The 21,790-nt window shown below is 37.7% G+C and overlaps 2 protein-coding genes across 2 annotated transcripts in view; both read right to left on the bottom strand.

Moving 5' to 3' along the window:
• LOC130853668 (carboxypeptidase A6) overlaps positions 1-10,694 on the bottom strand; it is a 37,067-nt gene extending 26,373 nt beyond the window's left edge. The window contains exon 1 of the mRNA XM_057735901.1: positions 10,595-10,694. The gene's annotated coding sequence lies outside the window, so the exon portion shown is untranslated. The remainder of the gene's footprint in view (positions 1-10,594) is intronic.
• The window catches only part of CPA6 (carboxypeptidase A6), a 223,535-nt gene continuing 212,228 nt past the window's right edge, over positions 10,484-21,790 (bottom strand). The window contains 3 exon segments of the mRNA XM_057735899.1: positions 10,484-10,519; positions 10,521-10,685; positions 11,170-11,280. Coding sequence (XP_057591882.1) covers positions 10,484-10,519; positions 10,521-10,685; positions 11,170-11,280 — 312 coding nt within the window.

Below are 21,790 nucleotides of genomic sequence, written 5' to 3'. Positions count from 1 at the left end.
CTGGATGAGGGGCCTGCTGTAGTTTACTAACTGGTCCTTTGCCTGAGACTCCTGCTCAAATGACACTCAGAGGTCAGTCATTTCTTCCCAGCTTTAAAAGCTCCCAGTGATCCTTCCCTTGAAAGGCCCCAATTATCCAGTGCTGGTCAAACTTTTCCATCCAAATACTCTTAAGAGGCAAAGTCAACATAGACAGTAAGTCCATAACGTCTTTGACACCTTTGTTTTACCTTAAAAATTCATGTGAGGACTTCCTAGGTGGTGCAGTGGTTAAGAATCTGCCTGCCAATGCAGGGGACACCGGTTTGATCCCTGCTCCAGGAAGATCTCACATGCCACGGAGCAACAAAGCCTGTGTGCCGCAACTATTGAGCCTGCGCTCTAGAGCCCATGAGCTGCAACTATTGAGCCCGTGTGCCACAACTACGGAAGCCCTCGTGTGCCTAGAGCCTGTGCTCCACAACAAGAGAAGCCACCGCAAGGAGGAGCCCGTGCACTGCAATGAAGAGCAACCCCCAATCGCCGCAACTTGTACAGCAAGAAAGCCCTTGTGCAGCAATGAAGACCCAACACAGCCAATAAGTAAATAAATTTACAAAAAAAACTCATTTGAATTGTCCAGTCTACTCAATTATGTATTTGTGTTTGTTCTAACATAAAATAATAATTCTCGTTCTGAAATCTTCAAATGAAATTGATGTGTCCTGAAGGTGTGCTATGGCTTTCTGTGACTTTCTCTGGGACGTGCCTCCAGGTACATGTAACCCCAGTTCAGTCTGAAAGGCACGGCTTCTAGAATAAAATCCAGAGAGGCCGGCACAGCACGAAATCTCAGCCTGTCCTTCATGAACTGTACCCTGGGCCCTCCTCCTGCCTCATCTCTCACCAGTCTTTCTAGCTGTCCTGTGTCCCAGCCACGCAGGGCCGCCCGCCATCCTCACACCCCAGTCTGTTTCGTGCTGCATATTCTCCTCAAGAACATACCTGTTTCCCCTACCTGGAGTGCCCTCGTGACTCTCAATCCTTACTCTGTTTACCTTCTGCCCCACAGTTCAGTCTACCTGATGACAGATATATTTTTAATATTCAAGTCTGCTTTTATCTCTTCTGTGAAGACTTTTCTGACTTTATCAAGTAGAACTGGTTCCTTTTTCCTTTATAGCCCCATTGTACCAAGTCTATACAAATCTTCCCGGATTTCAACAGGGTTATGTCCAGATAAACCCATCATAAGTTGAAAATATTAAGTTGAAAATATTAAGTTGAAAATATTAAGTTGAAAATATTAAGTTGAAAATATTAAGTTGAAAATATTAAGTTGAAAATATTAAGTTGAAAATGCAAATAATACACTTAAACTACAGGGCATCATAGCTTATGTAGCCTAGCCTACCTTGAATGTGCTCAGAACTTTTATCTACAGTTGGGTAAAAACATCTAACACAAAGCCTAATTTATAATAAGTGCTGAAGATCTCTTGTAATTTATTGAATACTGTACTGAAAGTGAAAAACTGGATGGTCTTCTGGGTATAAAATGGTTGCAAGTGTATCAGTTATTGTGCAGCTGACCGACTCACTGCCACTGCCCAGCATCACGGGAGAGCGTTGTACCCCATATCACTGGCCTGCGAAATGATCAAAATTCAACATTTGAAGTACATCTTCTACTGAGTGCATATTACTTTTGCACCATCATAATCTTGAAAAATTATAAGTTGAATCATAAGTTGGGGACTGTCTATATATGTATATCTCTCTATACCACGTGTATTTCTACATAGTATCTATAACATTGTTCCTTTTTTTCCCCTTCCTTCTTTCTCCTTTCTCACCCTTCTATAACATTCTATTCCTTTTTTCCTTTCCCTTCCTTTCCCTCTTTCTCCTTTCTCATCCTTCTTTTCACTTACTCCAACCTCAATGATTTTTAAACATCATGAGGACAGGGAAACTATTGGATTTGTCTCTAATCTAATGTGGCAAATAGAATGCAGGTGGTACCTTTTTATTTTTTTTGAATGAAGGGCATTTTTGATGTGTGGTCATACTGCTTTCTAATGTCCCCAGAGGTACATGTTCTCCCAATTTTACTATTGCTTCCAGCTTAGGTTATCACATTAAACATTTTTGGGAATATTTTAACATGAAATGTTATCTTGTCTTATTTTAATATTGTTCTTTGATTATTAGGAGGTTGCCCATTTTATCGTATTGCTTTATTTTCATGAATTATGACTGTTTTTAAAATTTCAGCCTCTAGAGTCTTAGAGTTTTTCTTTACATTTTATATGGACTCTTAAAATTATTTTTATTATATAATGTTTGAATCTGAAGTATTTACATAAAAATGATAGTAAGACTTTCTATGCTTTATTTACTGCAAATATATATTTTTCTCACATGATTGTTTCTCTTTGGTTCCTTTTAAAAAAAACAAACAGTTCTTCATATAATAAAGATGCATTAACATTTAGAATTCTTTGTGGTATATGCCATGGTTGTATAAAGATGTGAATAATAGTCTTAGGTTAGACTTTTTATTATATTGTGAAATCAGTGCTTTCAAACGGGAAAGTATAATTTGAATCCAAATATCTGCCCTCAACAATCCATTTGGTACAGAGTAGCCAGAGTAATTATCTTAAAAAGTTCATTAGGTCATTACACTTCTCAGTTCTATACTCTCCAGTGATTTCCCAGCCCGTTGGGAGCAAAATCTGAAGTCCTTCCTAAGATGCTGGACTTAGGATGCTGGATCCTAAGATGCTATATTATCTTTCCTCTGGCTGCTTCTCTGACTTCATCTCCTACCCCTCACTCCTCTTTCAGTCAGTTCCAGCCGTGCAGCCTGCCTGCCTCCCTGCCTGCCTCCCTCCCTCCCTCCCTGGCTGAGTTGGGTCTTTGTTGCTGCATGTGGGCTTTCTCTATTTGCGGCAAGCGGGGGCTACTCTTCATTGTGGTGTGCAGGCTTCTCATTGCGGTGGCTTCTCTTGTCGTGATGCGCAGGCTCTAGGCATGTGGGCTTCAGTAGTGGCAGCACATGGGCTCAATAGTTGTAGCTTGTGGGCTCTAGAGCACAGGCTTAGTAGTTGTGGTGCATGGGCTTCGTTGCTCCGTGGCACGTGGGATCTTCCTGGACCAGGGCTCGAACCCATGTCCCCTGCATTGGCAAGTGGATTCTTAACCACTGCACCACCAGGGAAGTCCTCCTTCCTCTTTCTTAAAACATACTAATAGATGCTCCCAACTCATATCCTTTACATTATTGTTACTTCTACCTGCTCTTTCCTCAGACCTCCTTCAATCTCAAGTCTCTGCTTATGAGACCCTCTTCCCTGTCACCTAAAACAGCTAACCCACCCCCACCACATCACTCTCTATTACTTTCTTGGCATTATGTTTTTCTTCATAGCATGTATGACAATGACTTTGTTTTGTTTATTGCTGTTTTCCCGCTAACCAGCTCAGAAAATAGTAGTTGCATAAATTAATGAATGAATTTAGTCACTCATCTGATAACCTCTGAGATGACAACTATATAAAATGTATTTGGTTTTTTTCCTTAGGTTGTGAAAAAAATTTTTTTTTCTTACAACTTAAAAATTATTGCTATGATTTAAATGTTTGTGGCCCCCGCCAAATTCATATGTTGAAATCCTAATGCCCAATGTGATGGTGTTGGGAGGTGGGGCCTTCGGGAGGTAATTAGGTAATGAGGGTGGAGCCCTCATGAATGGGATTAGTGACCTTTTCAAAGATACCCCAGAGAGCTCCCTAGCCCCTTTCACCAAGTGAGGACACAGTGAGAAGGTGTTACCTATGAACCAGGAAGCCCTCACCAAACACTGAATCTGCTGGCACTGCAATCCTGCACTTCCCAGCCTTCAGAACTGTGAGAAATAAAAGTTTGTTTTTTATAAGCCACTCAGACTCTGGTATAGCTGACCCTTGAGCAACACAGGTTTTGAACTGCATGGATTCACTTATATGTGGATTTTTTCCAACAATAAATAATATAGCACCACATGATCCCTGGTTGGTTGAGTCCTCCGATGCAGAGCCTCCAATTTGGAGGATCCACAGATACAGAGGGCAGACGATGTGTTACACTTGGACTTTCAGCTGTGCGGAGGCACCCATAACCCCCCCACCCCGCCATGTTGTTCAAGGGTCCACTATATTTAGTTATAGCAGCCTGAATAGACTAAGATAGTTATTGCAGGGGGCACCTAATAAAGTCTCCTGGACCACTAGGGTTTTCTACAGTTCACTAGGATTTTATGTGGCTTGGGGAATGTTGTGGTTTTGTGTGCTTTGTGTAGTTTGGGAAATGCCATTCTAGAAGACAGTGTGAAGGCAAGGTGACTACCCATGTGTTTCATGTCATTGTTCAGCACATCACAGCTTTTCAAACAATTATAAAAAGTGGTAGATAAAAAGAATATCATTGTTTTCCTATCTCTTCATGTAAGAATAGCATTCAAAAGAGATTGCTTTAGTAATAGAAAAGTTACTTCAAGAGGAATTTTGAAGCATATAGATTGAAAGGGAATGGGAATCAGAGAACAAGGACAATAAACAACATTAGCGGCCCAGAATGAAGATAGTAATGCAATAATGCTCCTGCGATGTTAAAGACAGTGACAAGGACCAAGGAATTCAGAGCAGGCAGATATGCAGGAAAATTTATGAAAATAAAAAAAAAAATCACATGACTTGTCAAATGCAAATGATATAGCTGGAGGAAAATGATCAGAGAGATGTAGTTTGTTTTTGGTGAACTCAGAAATCCAATAATGCTGAAGAGCAACCAGCATAAGGGAACAAGAATTCATAAAAGCTTTAAACTCCTTACTCATATGCCCAGCATAAGACCAGAGGTCTTCTCAAGATTTAGCAGCGTGGGAGGGTTACCTGCTGAAACAGGTATGATAAAATTATTGGACTTAGAAGTCAGTGCCAAATGAAAAATCAGTAGCTCAGTGTCCCAGGAGCCAAGGGAGTTTGTCAGGTCCATCATGCCTCAATTCAAAAATATCATTTTTATATGCTACTTACTTCAGTGATTTTTGAAGATGAGCCATTTAGAAAAGGTTTTTAAACTTTGTAACATCATTTTCAAAAGCTTCAACAAAAATAATTGCTCATGATGTTGGAATAGATATTAAAAATATAGTTATTCACATGCAAATTCTTACGTATTTACCCAGAAGAATGATCAGAGAAATAAAACAATATATCATTTGGTGTACACATACACCCATGCGATCAATACCAAACATTATTTAATCTGTGGCTACAAAAAGCTCATTTTAAAAAGCATTTGGGTGTGTCTTGCATAAGGAACATGAAATATACAACAAGGAGATAAAGTGAGTTTTCCATATAATCAGTATCCAGGTTAGGAAAAATTGGATTTAAAAGTGATTTTACAAAAGATAAAATAAAATAGCTCTTTTTTAGTGGCGGATTAGCTTGAAAATATGTGTTTGAATCACGAGAGAAGAAAATGACAGTTTTCGTATTAAAGTCTTAGAAGGATTTGCAGCTTAGCCCTGTGATCTTCTATCCTGGAAAGAATGAAGGTGCTCAATACATTTGTTTGAATTTAAAATTGGATTTATGCGTAACATGTTAGAATCACCCTTAACAGAGGTGGCAGGACCTTAAGGGTCCAGTTTGACCATGCAGTTGATGTTTAATTCATCACTCTGAGCCCAAAGTTACCCAGCTCTTGTCTGTAAATCTCTGATGATGTAAATTCACTCTCACTCCTATTGTGAGCCTCATGCCTCTGGAAACTCTGGATGGGGAATAGTTCTCTCCCCGAGCTTACCTGGAAGCCACACTTAGCACCTCCTCAGAGCCCCAAGTAGCAGACCCAATTCCACAAAGCCTTAGTCAGCAAAGCAGCTTGTACTGAATATGAGCAGTGGTGGGGGTTATAGAATGCATACTGAAGAGAATTTACGTACTTCACAGCAAAATTTAATTAAAATCCTCATTAGACATTGTGGAATTCCAAATCCCTTTCCAGATATCCTAGCAACATTACCTCTCTTTTCTTTCCCTCTCCTTGCCCCCAGTTCTCTGAAATTCCCTGTATCTTTAGAGCAGTTCAGCCCAGGTTCTCAGCTAGGATACCTCTCTAAAAACTAAAGCTGGAGGAACTCTCCTCTTAGAAAGCAGGCCAGTGACCTTCTCTTCTACTTTCACAGGCATTGGCTGGAAACAATCACCAGGTAGTAGTTTCTCTTTTCATCTCAGGTGATCGATCAAAATACTTGCCCAACTGAAACAGACCTCTTTTATTTTGATAGAGTGAGGGGGTGTTGGGAGGAAAAGGGCATATGTGGAGAGGGGCATATGTGATTGGGCTCCTAAAAAAATATGGTTTTCTCCATATTACATGTAACTTACAATATTAGGTAATCGAGTGTTCTAAAAAGAGTTGTTATATTTTAGTAAGTGCCTAATTTGGTCCTAAATGGTAATTAAAATTCTTTATAGCAGTTTTATTGAGCTATAATTATATCATATAAAATTCACTCTTTTGAAGTGTACAATTAAATGAATTTTAGTATATTCTGATCATCACCATTATCTAATTAAAAAACACTTTATCATTCCCTAAAGAAACCCCTTACCCATAAGCAGTCACTATCCCCTCTCCCCCACCCTTGGCAACCACTAATCTACTCTCTGTCTCTATGGATTTGCCTATTCTGGACATTTTATATAAATGGAATCATACAATATTATTTTGTGATGACATTTCATTTAGCATAATAGTTTCAAAGTTCATCCATGTTGCAGCATATATCAGTACTTAATTCTTTTTTATGGCCAAATAATATTCTATTGTATGGATATACCATATTTTATCTGTTCATCAGTTGATAGCCATTTGGGTTTTTTATACTTTTTGGTGATTATGAATAATGCTGCTATAAACGTCCATGTACAAGTATTGTATGGACACGTTTTCATTCTTGTGAGTATATACCTAGGAGTAGAGTTGCAAGGTCATGTGGTAACTCTCTATTTAACTTTTGAGGAACTATTAAACATTTTTCTAAAGTGGCCATGTCATTTTACATTCCCACCAGCAAATATGAGTTTTCCAATTTTTCTACAGCCTCACACTTGCTATTGTCTTTTTTATTATAGCTGTCTTAGTGGGTGTGAAGTGGTACCTTGATGTGCATTTTCCTAATGGCTAATAACATTGAGTGTCTTTTTGTGTGCTTTTTCCCATTTGTATATCTTCTTTGGAGAAATATCTGTTCAAATAACTTGTGCATTTAAAACTGGGTTCTCTTTTTATTGTTGAGTTGTAAGAGTTCTTTTAATATTCTGAGTCCCTTATCAGATATATGATTTTCAAGCATGTTCTCCCATGTGTAGGTTGTCCTAATAGTAATTTACGTTTAGGCAGCACTTGAATTATTCATGGATTAAAGCTTAGTATGAATGTCATCCAAACCATTTGCTTTTTTCCTGGATTTATTCCAATTTGGAAAAATATGTGCTCTAAAAAGAGTGCATAGAGGAAGCAGAAAAAAAACAGTGTCTAGCAGAGAGCATGTGCTCAATTAGCTTTGGCAAATGAATGAATGACATTTATCTATTTATTCTCGGTTCCTACCACTACTCTTGACTTGTTGAGTCTCTCTGCTGGACTTTCAGAGCAATGATATGTATTTCATGGCCTGAAAGCCCCTGGGGGGAGCTCTGAAGTATTAGAAAGGTGTTCCTGTTACCAGGTACATGCTCTAAGCTGTCTGTCTACTCCACATTGAAGGCACTAAACCTTCAAGCTTAGTGCAAGCCCCCAGGTTTTTTCATAATAAAAAGCGGTTTCATGGTCTCTAAGTTTGAGATTCACTAATTTCAGAGAATGAACTGACAAAAACGAAAGTTTCTATGTTGATTCTATAGTGTTTTCAGTGTTCAGAGAATGAACTGACAAAAACGAAAGTTTCTATGTTGATTCTATAGTGTTTTCAGTGGTCCTGGGCATTTCTTTATCAATTACATTATGGATGTTTGCTTGGAGGTTCACTTAGGGATTTCATTTACTTCAATACCCTTGATCTAAGAGTGGTTCCCTCAGTGAGGTTCACTGTCCCCTTGACCAGGCAAATAGCTGTGGGGAGATGGATTTGATGCTGTGAGGGAGGAAGCCCACAGCTGCCTGCCTGTCAGATCACCTGAATCCACTCAGGAGACCTTAGAGGGGGTGGGGTGGGGGAGGAGATGGGCCCAGCCAGGCAGTCTGCATTCCTACATCATTTACAACGGTCTACCAAGGTCATTTTGCAACTGACATTTGATAAAATCCCCTGTACATCATGAATGCTGACTCACAGGAAAAATCAGAATGATTCAAAAAGGGAGAGAATCAAAGAAATTCCCATTGAGACAGCAGTTTGAAACTGAAGAATCAAAGAAGGTATATGTATGAAGGAAACAGGCTGGGGAAGAGAAGAAGAACAGAGGGAAGCAAGTCATTTCTTTGTAACCAGATATAAACAAGAGTCTAGCTTTACACCAGCAGAGCTGGCAGGCCTGCTAGTGTAACTCAGCTCAGTTATCATTCCTGGCACTCACTCAGGTGACTGTGGGCATCATGCCCATGACACACCCATGGATGTGGGTACCGGCCAGCTAGAGAAACGGCACACATAGTTATGAGCATGCAAAATGGGCCCATCCAAGAGATGCAAAAAGGAGAATTTTTTAAAAATTAGTGGTCTCAGGGAGTTAATACGAACAAGCTTGCTGTCTCAGTCCAGGCTGAAGAAAAAAATTTCTAAATCTAAACAGCCATCAATGAGATCACTTTCTAGTCTCTCTCATAATTGCAGGCACTTCGAAGCTTACCTCTTGGCTCAACCTCACAACACTCTCCTGAAGGAAAGAGGGAGTTTCACCAACAACTGACTTGAGGCTCAGAGGTGAACTGACTGTTCTGGAAGGTGGAGGAGAAGGGTTAGGATCACTGAGATGTAGACCCCTATTTGGAGCTAGGACTGAATCAGGCATTAAACATATGTAAAGCCCTTTAATTCCTGTAAGAACCCTATGAGATGGGTATGATTAATTTGGTAGATTGAAGAAAATCAGCTAGATCATTGAGCTAATGATGGTAGAGTGAAACTGTATCTGTCATATTCTAGAACCATATTCTTTCTGCTCTACCATATTCTGATTTGCCAATTCTAATTGATTAAGGAGGTTGCCTCTGGGAGGAGTCTCAGCCACGCCCAGTTATTCTGCCTGACACTGATGGGGATGGGAAGAATGGCATCTAGTACAGAACCCAAGCATCTTGGAAGGAGGGATTTTGTGATGGCTTTCACACAAGACTTTCTGTTACACAATGGTCTATACTTTGAGGGCGCTAAGGAAGGACTCTGAGAAAGGGCAGCGCCTTACAACTGCCTGTGGCTAATACTTCTCCTTTCCCTCTCTGCTGTTGCCAAGTATGATACTAGCAAAGGAAACCAGAATATGTCACCCCCAAATATGCCTCTTTGACGTAAAAAATTATTTTGAGCCATTTAAGGCAATTAAGCAGCAGCAAATGCAGGAAAAGCTCCCTCCACCCTCCCCTTTTCTGCCTAAAACCAGGACGTAAATTCTCCTACTGGAGACAGAGTCTTAGCCCAGAGACAGGATCACAGGAATCGGCAAACAAGCCTTCCTGCATTAGTTTCCTCTCATACATTTACCTTCCCACAGCTGGCTGCCCTTGGAAGCCTAAAACTGTATTCCTTTGTCCTATGTTTCTCTACAAGTTTGTTGCTCTCTGTTGAAGACACTGTATAAGCTGGAGTTCTACGTTGCCACTTTGAATTACTTTCCATGAGGTGACATGTGCAGTGCACATTAATAAACCATTTTTCTCTTGTTAATCTGTCTTTTTGTTTAAGAGCCCCAGCTGAAAACCCAAGATGGGTAGAGGTAAAATTTTGCCTCTTCTATACTAGCTATGGCTAATTTTCTGTTTCTTTCTTTCTCTTTTGCTACCTACCTGCTTCTTTATTTTGCCACAAGAGTTCCCTTTCTTAAAATGACATCTTCTCCTTACTTGAAAGGTAAGTATCATGAAACATGGAATGCCGTGAAAATATATTCACCGTGCCAGTGGCCCATCAGCGTATGATTGGCAGGTTGGTAGATTCTAGACAAGGATTTGGCAGCTCTGATCATCGTAGACAGATGAAGGCAGGATCAGTGTTACTCTCAGTGAGAGGATGAATACATTTCACTGGATTTATACCACAAACCACAGTTCCTGTTTTAGTTTCTGAATGACAAACATTCCTTAGTTTTCTGCTTTTACGTCTGTGTTTAAATTTTCAATTTTCAGGATTAGGTTGACAGGTTTAAATCCTTGATATTTTCGTATTTTTATAAAAATGCTTTCATTTTCTTTTGCAAATTACAGCTACAATGTACAACGTAGGAGGTTTTCACATACACAAAGACATCAGTCTTACATGGGAGTCCTAACGGGCTCGTCATTTTGAGAGTGAAAACTATGGGTATCTTTGGATCCAAATCCCAATTAATGCCCAACTTACTGCACCATTTCACCCTCCAGTTTCGATTGGCATCTACTCCACGGCAGCGGAACCTTGAGTTCCTTGACCTTGTTTTCCTCCAAAATCGATCCTGGATGGAATTAAGAGGTGCAGAAAAAACACTTAAGAGGTTATTCCCATGCATTTATAGTAGCTCAATCAGTGAATGAATCACAGCAAGGAGGGGTGGGAGAGTCCCCCCCCCCCCCCCCCCGGGAATAAACAAATCCAGGAAGTGGGAAGAGGACAGGGTTAGCAGCAGAGACCCAGGTACATGCTCCAATCTCTGCCACAAACCTCTCTCTTACCTTCTCTTGGCCTCATTTCTTCACAGGCAAAATTGAGTCAGCTGGGCTAGACTAGTGGTTTTTCATAATTTATTTGGAAGGAGAAATCCTTATTTACATGAAATCTTATGCAAAACCAAACATATAGAAACAAAATAAAAAGATTGCTGCTATGCTGGGAGAGGGAGTGGAAGTCTCTTGTAGCTCTGGAAGCACTAGGCTGGCTGCCCACCAAGCTTCCTTCCTGTCTTGCATGATTTTTTCAGTTGGATAGGCAAAGTGACTTACATTGGTCCAGCTAAAATGGTATCCATCAACGTTAAACACAGGCATGATATAGAAATACAGATGATTCATCAGTTTTCTCATGGTTGTATCACTGTTATATGTTAGAAGAGCCTAAAAGACAAAGGTGACATTTTTCTTGCAAACTGATCCCAAGTACAGATTTAGGAAAAAAAAAAAAGAGAAATTCTTCTCTATCCATAGGAAATACCAGATGTGTTGGGTTAAAAAGTAACAAGCTAATATGAACTATACTCTTTGACATCACATGTTCTTTCGCGAAACTTTTGTCTCAAACTATTTATTACTGATAACATTTTAGCAAAGGTGGCAAAACAGATTAATTGGGCAGCCTCTTGCAGTATTTCAGATCTGGCTAAATTTTAGGATGATTAAGAAAGCAACAATTTAGATGTGCTTTTGTATAATCAGTTCTTTTTAAGATTCCATTCAATTGTGGACAAAATAATTACCTAAATAAATATTTTGATATTCTTACATGATACATCACAACGCAGGCTGGTCATATGTGTCACTTAATTGTTTATGTCTAATTGGTAGCAGGATCAAGTCTTGGAACTTACTGCATGGACACTCTATTCTTTCCTGACTTTTCTATAAAGAGTTGAATGGACAATTATTTATTATGTCACCTTTATTGTGGCTCCTTTGACATCTCCCTCTTGTGATTGGGTCTGACCCCAAGTCTGAAGATTCTGCACTATTTGGCCTCAAATAGAAAAACATTGAATGTGCTAAGTTAAGAATACAAACATTTTGAAATACGATTCCTATGGAATGGACTTTTGAGAAAGTTCTTTTTGATGCATGTTTGTCTATTTGTAAAGTACCTTAAAAAAACACACAGAATATTTGTAACAATGGCTGCCTTTGGGAAGGGGAACTGGGGGACAATGTATGGGAAAGAGGATTACCTTTCATTTTATACCCATTTGGATTGTTTGAATTTTTGCCACATTAAAACACAATTCAAAATAAAATGATTCTTAAATTATATATATATACACACACACATATGTATGTATATATGTATATATTATATATCCTGCTTTGGAAAATTTAATAAAAATTTCAACTTTCTTTTTCATCCAGTTAAGTAGAATTTCTGAACCCATCATAAGCAGCATTCTGTATTTACATGATGAGAATTCTGTTCATAGAGAACAGTCCAAAAATACCATTTATTATTAGAAACTATCACCATATTAGAAATAATAATGAAAATATAGGGATATATTCAAGAACACAGAAATAAGTTACATACAATTTTATTAAATATAATTTAACTACCTATGAGATTAACACAAGTTGAAAATGTTCATACAGTTCTTTTTTTGTTAAGACTCAATTTATTGGCCAGATAGCTTCAGTAGACTTTCATATGCTTGAATTTCCATTAAAAGTCCAATGCCTCAAACTAGAGGAAAATTCTTGGTATGTGATAAATTGTATATATCCTGGAATTTTGTTTTCCTCTAATGAATGGAGGTCCCAAACTTGGAGGAAGTCTCCTGGTGGGGATGGCAGAGACAGAGCTGTATGATTAGCTAACATTCCTCCTTTCAAGTCAAGGGGTTGTGGCTTTCCATGCCGCTCTAGAGAGGAAGAGAGATGGAAGGAAAAGGATTGGGAGCAACAAGGCAGGAATGAAGGGGTAGGAAAAAGTCATGGTAATTTCTCTCCCTCCTCTCCTAGCACTGGAGCTCATGGCGCATTTGTCTCACTCTAAACTGGGGAAGCCTCACCTTTTCCAAGCACAGAAAAGGTGGTACATGTTAGCACGTAAGCACCAGACTATGTTGGAGACGTGCATGGGGTGGTTCTCATCCTGCCTTCTCCTCCTCCAGTGCAATTGACTGCCACACTTTTGTATTGGAGAGAGTATCACTAACTTCCTTTTTAAAATCACAATATATTTTAGGCAAATAGAAAAAATACAGAGAAGAATATTACATCCATGTGCCTACCAACTATATCTTGCCATAGTTATCATATCTATTAAAATCAAGACATTATAGATAAAACTAAAGCTCCCTTTTTATTACTCTCAGATCCCATTTTCCTCCCCTCCACTAGTCAGTATCCTAAATTTGATATTATCATTTCCATGCATGATTTTCTATTTTGCTACATATGTATGGATTCATGAACAATATATAATATGTGTATGCTTTGAAATTTCATGCAAATGAGGTCATGATGTGCCAATCTTCACTCTGCTTTTCTCTCTAATATTATGTTTTTGACACATTAAGTTGGTGATTTATTCATTTTAACTGTTATGTATTCCATTAATGGTAAATGCACAATATATCTAACCCTTATTTTGTTGATGGACAGGTTGCTTCTGATATTTCATTGTTAAAAGATTGCAGTCAACATTCTTGCCCATTTTTCCTAGACATGTGTGACAGTTTCTTTGTGATATATATCTAGGAATAATTTGCTGGGTCATGGGTTTCCACACCTCCCACTTTACTAAATGTTGCCATTTTCTCTCTAAATCAGTAAATATTTTCATCTGCAGTGAATGAGAGTTCCCATTGTTCTACAATGTTACCAACCCTTGGTTTCATTAAGCTTTCGATTAAAAAAAGAATTAATGGATATTAAATTGTGTTTTGTTGTTTTGCGTCATATTTCCATGATTGCAATTTATATTAACAGCTTTTATATAATAACAGGCCATTCTATAAATTGCTCACTCAGATTTTTGCCCATTTTTTCTATTAAACTCTCATTCTTGTATTCTGAATATTAATCCTTTGGTTATACGAACATCTTCCTTTCTGGCAGCTTATTGCTTCCTATTTTCATCATGTCCTTGTTATATATGTTTTTAATTTTATCACCATTAAATGGATGTTTTATTTCAGAACCCATCTCTGCCTTAAGATCATAAAGCTACTATCTTGTATTTTCTTCAAAAAGCTTTTTTAAAGTTTCTTTTTAAATGTAGGCCTTAAACCTCCCAGAAATGATTTTTTTCACTATGTGCAGTTGGGATTTATTAATGAATTTACTTTTCCATTGTGGAAGACCAGTTGCACCACTGCATTCATTTGGATGGGTCGTCTTTTCCCCGGTGAGTTAGTATGCTACCTCTGTCGAGCATCAAGTTGTCTTTCAAGGGTGGAATTCTCTAATGCACTTTGTTTTTTTGTTTTTTATTTAATAAATTTGTTTTTTTATTTGCTTATTTATTGGCTGTGTTGGGTCTTCGTTGCTGTAAATGGGCTTTCCCCAGTTGTGGGGAGCAGGGGCTACTCTTTATGGTGCACTGGCTTCTCGTTGTGATGGCTTCTCATTGCAGAGCACGGGCTCTAGGCACATGGGCTTTAGTAGCTATGGCACATGGGCTCAACAGTTGTGCCTTGTGGGCTCTAGAGTGCAGGCTCAGTAGTTATGGCACACCGGCTTAGCTGCTCTGCTGCATGTGGGACCTTCCCAGAGCAGGGATCTAACCTATGTTCCTTGCATTGGCAGACGGATTCTTAACCACTGTGCTGTCAGGGAAGCCCCTGCACTTTGGTTTATATCCATTCACCAAAACCACACCATAGTTCACATAGAATCTGTTGAGTCTGGTAGGATGTCTCCCATGCTGTTCCACTTCAAAACTATCTTGGCTATTTTTGACTCTTCTCCATTTACATTAATTTTGAAACCAAGGTTGAGTACATTGCAGATGTTCTGTTCTATATTAGGTTGTTTATTTTTTGTCATTAACGGATATTGAATTTTGGCAAATAATCTTTCTTCATGTATTAACATAATCATATAGTTATCAATTTCAATAAATTTATATCATTAAATCATCCTTGTATTCCTGGTATAAGCCCATTTGTGTATGATATGTACTTTGATTATGTTGGCTGGATTCAGATTTCTAATATTTACATCTATATTTCTGCGATAGGCCTATAATTTCCTTCCTTATTTTATCCTTGTCTTGCTTTGGTATCAGGGTTATATTACTTTATTATTATTTGAGGAGTAAACCATCTAGGCCTAGAGCAGAAGTTAATTAAATATAAAGCAAAGATATAATAGGGAAGATATATCTTTGCTTTCTGTTTCATTGGTTTCTGCTCTTTATTGTTTCTTTTGTTAACTCTTTCTAATTTCTTGAGTTGAAAGCTTAGCTCAATTTGGAGACCTTATTCTTTTCTAATATGTTTATTTAAAACTATAAATTCCCTTTCAGTAGTACATTAGCTACATTTTATGTTTTTCATATATAATAGTTTTGTTTCCATTCAGTTGTAAATATTGAAACATTTCTTTGATTTCTTTAAACCATGAATTATTTATAAATATTTTTATATTTTAAAAATATAAAATTTGAATTTTCTTTAAGTCATATTTTCATAAGTAATTTCTAACACCTGTATTACAGCCAGAGGATATGGTCTATGTGATATAGATTCTCTGGTATCCCTTGAACCTTGCTTTATGGCCTAGTACATAGTCAACTTTTGCAAATGTTCCAATTGTGTTTGAAAACAATATGCAATCTCTATTGGGTATGGATTCTATATGTGTTTATTAGATTAAGCTTATTAATTACAGTTTTTATCATCTATATTCTTACTAAAAATTTTGCCTCTCTGCTGTCTTAATCACTGAGTTGTGTTTAAAAACTCAATTTCTTTAAATTTATCACTTTTTCTTATCACATGGCTTCATTTTAAAGTTCTTCATTTTCAAATAATATATTAACTAAGGAAGCTGTTCTCTAGTATTCTATTCTGGAGTGGATTTAATTTCCGAGACTTGCCAGAACACGTTCTTCCTCTGACAAATAAACAGGGTGTCATTGTATTGCATATGCTATGTTTGTGATTTGTATAACTCTCTAAGAATCGCAGCCATTCTTCATCTGGTCAAAGTGAGAGTGATCACAGTGTGATGACCATTCAGGGCTAAATAGGACGATTCAGAGACCTCCTTGCTTTAGTGCTTTAAGTAAGAGGACGTAGATGATTTCCCTTTTGTGGTTTAGATGGAGTTTCTAGAAAAAAGATGATCATGTGACTATTTCCTATTATGCTAACATATGATGACCATGGAGAATGTGGGGGTGTGCTTTCCTTCTAATACATAGACTCTTTTTAGCAATCAGTTCCCACCACCCACACACACACAGAAAAGGAGATGCCTACTAATCAAGTTCCACCTGGGCTTTCAGGGTCAATTTCTTGAATACTATTGTTGCTTACAAGGAGGATTTAAGCAGTCACCATCTGAAAGCCAGTCACAAAGCAATGCACCACACGCCTCAGTGTGGCAGTCTGTAGGTACTACACTCAGCTTCATCAATTTGTGTAAAAATACTATGCTGAAATGGATTTTGATTTTATGTTAAAAGATAGAGGAAGTTTTGAGTATAATCTTTTGCTAGGACAATATGTTTGGTATTAGGTTATGGATTTCTGAAGTTGATGAAGAAAGACAGAGAATGAATCTACTTGGTACTTTGCACCTACCAAGACTACTTTGGCTTCCCCATAAATAGATACACATCATATACCAGAATTCACCAAATAAACTTTGGTTAAATTCAAAGAAAAGTCTTGCAATTACGGAAGTCTTTGTGTGGCATGATAAGGTTAGGCCCAAGAATTCCCCTCCTTTTCATTGTTTTTGGATTTATTTGGTTGGGTGTTGCTTTCTTAGACCCCTGTGGCAACCTGGTATGTGGCATTGTTTCTGAGGATCAGTGTTGTTGGCTTTTGAAAAGGTAGCTTTTACATTTTCCATTGTTTTTCTGCTAGAATCACTACAGAAGACATAAAAATAATAACCACACATTCAGTGAAGTGCACGCTGGGAGAATTAATTGTCATATTGTTAAATATATGCGTGTGTGTGTGTGTATAATAGCTGAGGCCAAAGGAACAGCACAGTCACCAATCAAGCTGAAGAATGTTCTCACCTAGACTGGAGTGGAGTGAAATTATTTAGGGTAGAAAAAATTGTAGCACTAAAGTGGGGGCATCTTGACACAAAGGAGGTATTTACAATTCAATACTAAGAGAATTAATTAGAGCAGGAGAGAGTTTCCAGGGAAATTTTAAAAAAGGGAGCTTAATCTATAAGGATATTTGACGTCACACTGTGAGAAGCTCATTAAATACAATATGGTAACTTAATAAAAGTTTGAAAGTGGCATGAGCAAAAGGCTCTGTGATTGAAGGATGGAGAACTGGAGAATCATGTGTGAATCTAGTTATTTTAAAACTTAGTTAATTTATACTTAGAACCTCCCAGAGGCTGGCCAGTCTGACAGGGCAGGTGATGATTAAAAATGTTATCTATTAAAAAAAATGTTATCTATTAATCTATATTTTCTATTAAGAGATATAGATAAATATTTGAAATGTTTTGTATCACCAGGAAGAATATAGTATTAGCTGCATGTCCACTCTACTTTTTTCTTAAGTAAAACCACTTCACATTTCTAGAATTTTTTTACTGAGATGGCCTAATAACAATAGTTGGTTGTAATTACTCAGGGTCAATAGAGTAGAGGCCACCACCAACTTGGTGGCATTATTAAAATCTACCATGTAAGACTCTTTTACCTATCAATACAAAAAGGAAAGTATAGGTGTCCTCACCTTGCATGGCTCTGATATGAATGAATTTCAGTAACCATGGTTTAGTTAAATAATATCAGTCCTCCCAGTACAGTCCAAATTTGTTACTAGTGCTAGGTCTTAACTCTACAAATCACTATGTAAATTATAGCTGCACATCAAAATCTGTGACCAATTGTGCCACTTCTTTTAAAGTCCGTGGGTGTGTGATTGGTCACTATGCATGTGTTACTCAGTTCATACACAGACAGCAAAGTGTGTAGCTGTGTTGCTCCCTTGTCTTCCCGTGATAAACCAATGTAGCATTTTACAAAAATGGATATGGTAAGAGAACTGGCCAACAAAGCTTAAAGTGCAGCAATAATGCAGATAATGCAAAGGGGAACTTTGAATCAAACGTAAATGGAGTTATAGAAGAAATAGCTGACCACAGGGGTGTGGACACTGCCACCATTCAACTCTAGATATGCAGCCTGAGGAACTAGTGAAGACAAACTTGCTGACATAAATGAGGAAAATGGTTGTAACGGAAAGGAGGAGGATGTTCCAGAAGAAATGCTGTCATCATTTCACATTAAAGGAACTCTTGTAAATAGTTTTTGACATTGAAAGCACAAAGGAAAAAAATATTGGAAGCTGATCCAGACTAAGAAAGGAGTATGACAATTTGCTAAAGCATAAAAAAGATGCTCACTTCATTTTGTAAGTTATATAATGAGAGGTAAGCACTATCCAAACTACCTGTGATAAAGTGTTTTTTTAAACAAATAAGACATTTAATTATCAATATTTCTACTGTTTTAAATTACAGTGTAATAAATATTAGTTTCACTATATTTTGGTCATTTCCTTACACATTTATAGCAGAGTAAGAGAGTTTTTAATCTCTTGACAAAAAATATGTAAAGGCCATAGAATAAACATAATTTTCCCCATTGATTATCAAGATAGATTTTTATGGCTTTGATTGCATGGTCACTTTTACAGTCCTGCACTTGTGTGCAGGAAAAGTGCAGGCTGCCTGTATAAACAATGCCCAGAACATTCTCTAATATTGAATAGTGGAGTACGATGGATGCAATGGCTTTCAATTCAATTAAAGTGAACAAACTATAGGCCCTGCTATGTACAAGACATGATAAATTGAATAAAGAGGGAAAAAGAGCTTGGTTGGAGGATGCAGAGGATTAAAAAGATTGAGTAGGGTGAGAAGGATGGGAGAATTTAAGGAGTTAAAGGTACTAAAAGGCTGGCAGAAAACAAATAAAATACTGCAGTTACTTGAGATGGTAGTGAACAAAGTCAGACAATTTAAAAAATGCAGATAATTTTTATACAATGAACTGTTTTTTATGTTATGCCATTAAGAACAAAAACTTACTTGCTTACTCAGTTGAACTCATTAGATGTTTGATCTGGCCTTAATAACCCTCTCAATTACTTATTTATTCCCTGGCTTTTGGCACATTTTACACATACAATCTAAGTTCTCTTCTTTAAAAGGCTTATTTTATTTTTAGTGATATATTTCTTAACCAAAACTTTTCACGCCTACATTTGAGGGTGTTTACTATGTTTTTACCTTTGATTTCCAGCAAGACGTAATGAGACAAAGAGTGTTTTGGGGGAAGCTCTTGCATTCTGGGAGAGAGCCTTCCCATTCTGGAAAGCTTTCCCAGTTCCTGGTCATCCCCCACAATCACTACCCCAAGTCTTCCTTAGAGCTCTGTCCTAGACACACAACCCCGCATAGTTCGCAAATATATTACCATTTTCCCTGCTCAGAATCATCAGCTGTTTCTTAGTAAATAACTCCCTTTCCTAAAAGTCTCCTCTTCCTGTTTTTGGCTGTTTGAACTATCTACAGAGAACACCTGAATCACATGCCAGGTTTTGGCACCAGGATTAGCCATCCCTTGTGCCGAGCGTGGATGGTTAGGAGCCTGTAATGGAGGCTGGGCCTGGAAGGTAAGGTTTCACATTGTGTAGCAGCAGAGGAGTACCGTGGTTCACCTGGGAAACTAAGGGGGTTTTCCTTTGCTTTTTCTTTTTTTCTTTCTTTTTTGTGCTGCTACCTTTCTGTAACAGGACCAAATTAGATCCACCTGTATATTATGCGTCTTCAAAGTCTGGAAGAACTTTCCATTCCAAAGCATTCTTGTCCCAGTATTTCCATGGATCATCTTCGCACAAACCCCTGCTTTATCTTTGGTCTGCCACTGAGTTAACTAGAATTCAACCATTGATTTTAAAATACCTGTAGAAATATATGACCCAAGAATAAATGAGTTTAGTTTGAGAATAAAACTATTCAGTTTTGGCTGGGTTAAATTTGTTTAACGTGACATATTGGGTTCTGTTTAATATAGAAAATATGGAAAATTCAAAAAAATAAAATAAAAATCATTTCTTTCAGCATTTAGAATATTTCTCATGTATCAAAATGTATATCTCAGATATAGATTTTACAACATGGAAATTATAATGTCCATGCTGGCTTTTTGTTGTTGTTTGTTTTTAGGTTGTAATAAATTTTAAAAATTAAAAAAATTTTTAATTTTAAAAATAATTTTTTATTAGTGTATAGTTGATTTACAATGTTGTTAGTTTCTGCTGCACAGCAAAGTGAGTCAGTTATATATACACATATATCCACTCTATTCCCATATAGGTTATTACAGAGTATTGAGTACAGTTCCTTGTGCTTTATAGTTGTTTTGGGTTTTTTTGTTTTGGCTGCATTGGGTGTTGCTGTGCACGGGCTTTCTCTAGTTGTGGTTGAGTGGGGTCTACTCTTCGTTGCGGTGCGTGGGCTTCTCACTGCCGTGGCTTCTCTTCTTGGGGAGCATGCGCTCTAGGCTTGCAGGCTTCAGTAGTTGGCGGCACGTGGGCTTAGTTCCTCCGTGGTATGTGGGATCTTCCCAGATCAGGGATCGAACCTGTGTCCCCTGCACTGGCAGGTGGATTCTCAACCACTGAGCCACCAGGGAAGTCCCTAGTAGGTTCTTATTAGTTATCTATTTTATATGTAGTAGTGTGTATGTGTCAATCCCAGTCTCCCAATTCATCCCTCCTGCCCCCTTCCACCTTGGTAACGGTAAGTTTGTTTTCTACATCTGTGAGTCTATTTCTGTTTTGTAAATAGGTTCATTTGTACCGTTTTTTAAGATTCCACATATAAGTGATATCATATGATATTTGTCTTTCTGTGACCTCACTCAGACAATCTCTAAGTCCATCCATGTCATTGCAAATGGCATTTCATTCTTTTTTATGGCTGAGTAATATTCCATTGTAGATATGTACCACATCTTCTTTTTTCTAAGAACTTATATTGAGATATAATTTACATGCAATAAACTGCATATATTTAAAGTGTACAAGTTGATATATTTTTTCTTATTAGTAATGTATATATAGCAATCCCAATCTCCCAATTCATCCAACCCCAATCCACCCCCACCTTGCTTTCCCACCTTGGTGTCCATATGTTTGTTCTCATCTGTGTCTCTATTTCTGCCTTGCAAACCAGTTGATCTTGGACCACATCTTCTTTATCCATTCCTCCATCAATGGACATTTAGGTTGCTTCCATGTCCTGGCTATTGTAAAGAGTGCTGCAATGAGCACTGGGGGACATGTATCTTTTCAAATTATGGTTTTCTCTGGATATAGGCCTAGGAGTGGGATTATTGGATCATATGGTAGTTCTATTTTTAGTTTTTTAATGAACCTCAATGTAAATTCCCACCAACTATGTAGGAGGGTTCCCTCTTCTCCACACCCTCTCCAGCATCCGTTGTTTGTAGATTTTTTGATGATGGTCATTCTGACTAGTGTGAGGTGATAACCTCATTGTAGTTTTGATTTGCATTTCTAATTAGTGATGTTGAGCATCTTTTTGTGTGCCTCTTGGCTATCTGTATGTCTTCCTTGGAGAAATGTCTATTTAGATCTGCCCATTTTTTTTTTTTGATTGGGTTTTTTTTTGATATATTTTT

The sequence above is a fragment of the Hippopotamus amphibius genome, chromosome 5, assembly GCF_030028045.1.
Source record: "Hippopotamus amphibius kiboko isolate mHipAmp2 chromosome 5, mHipAmp2.hap2, whole genome shotgun sequence".
Lineage (NCBI taxonomy): Eukaryota > Metazoa > Chordata > Mammalia > Artiodactyla > Hippopotamidae > Hippopotamus > Hippopotamus amphibius.
Note: the sequence above shows the minus strand (reverse complement) of the source record. Positions and strands in the feature narration are given on the sequence as shown.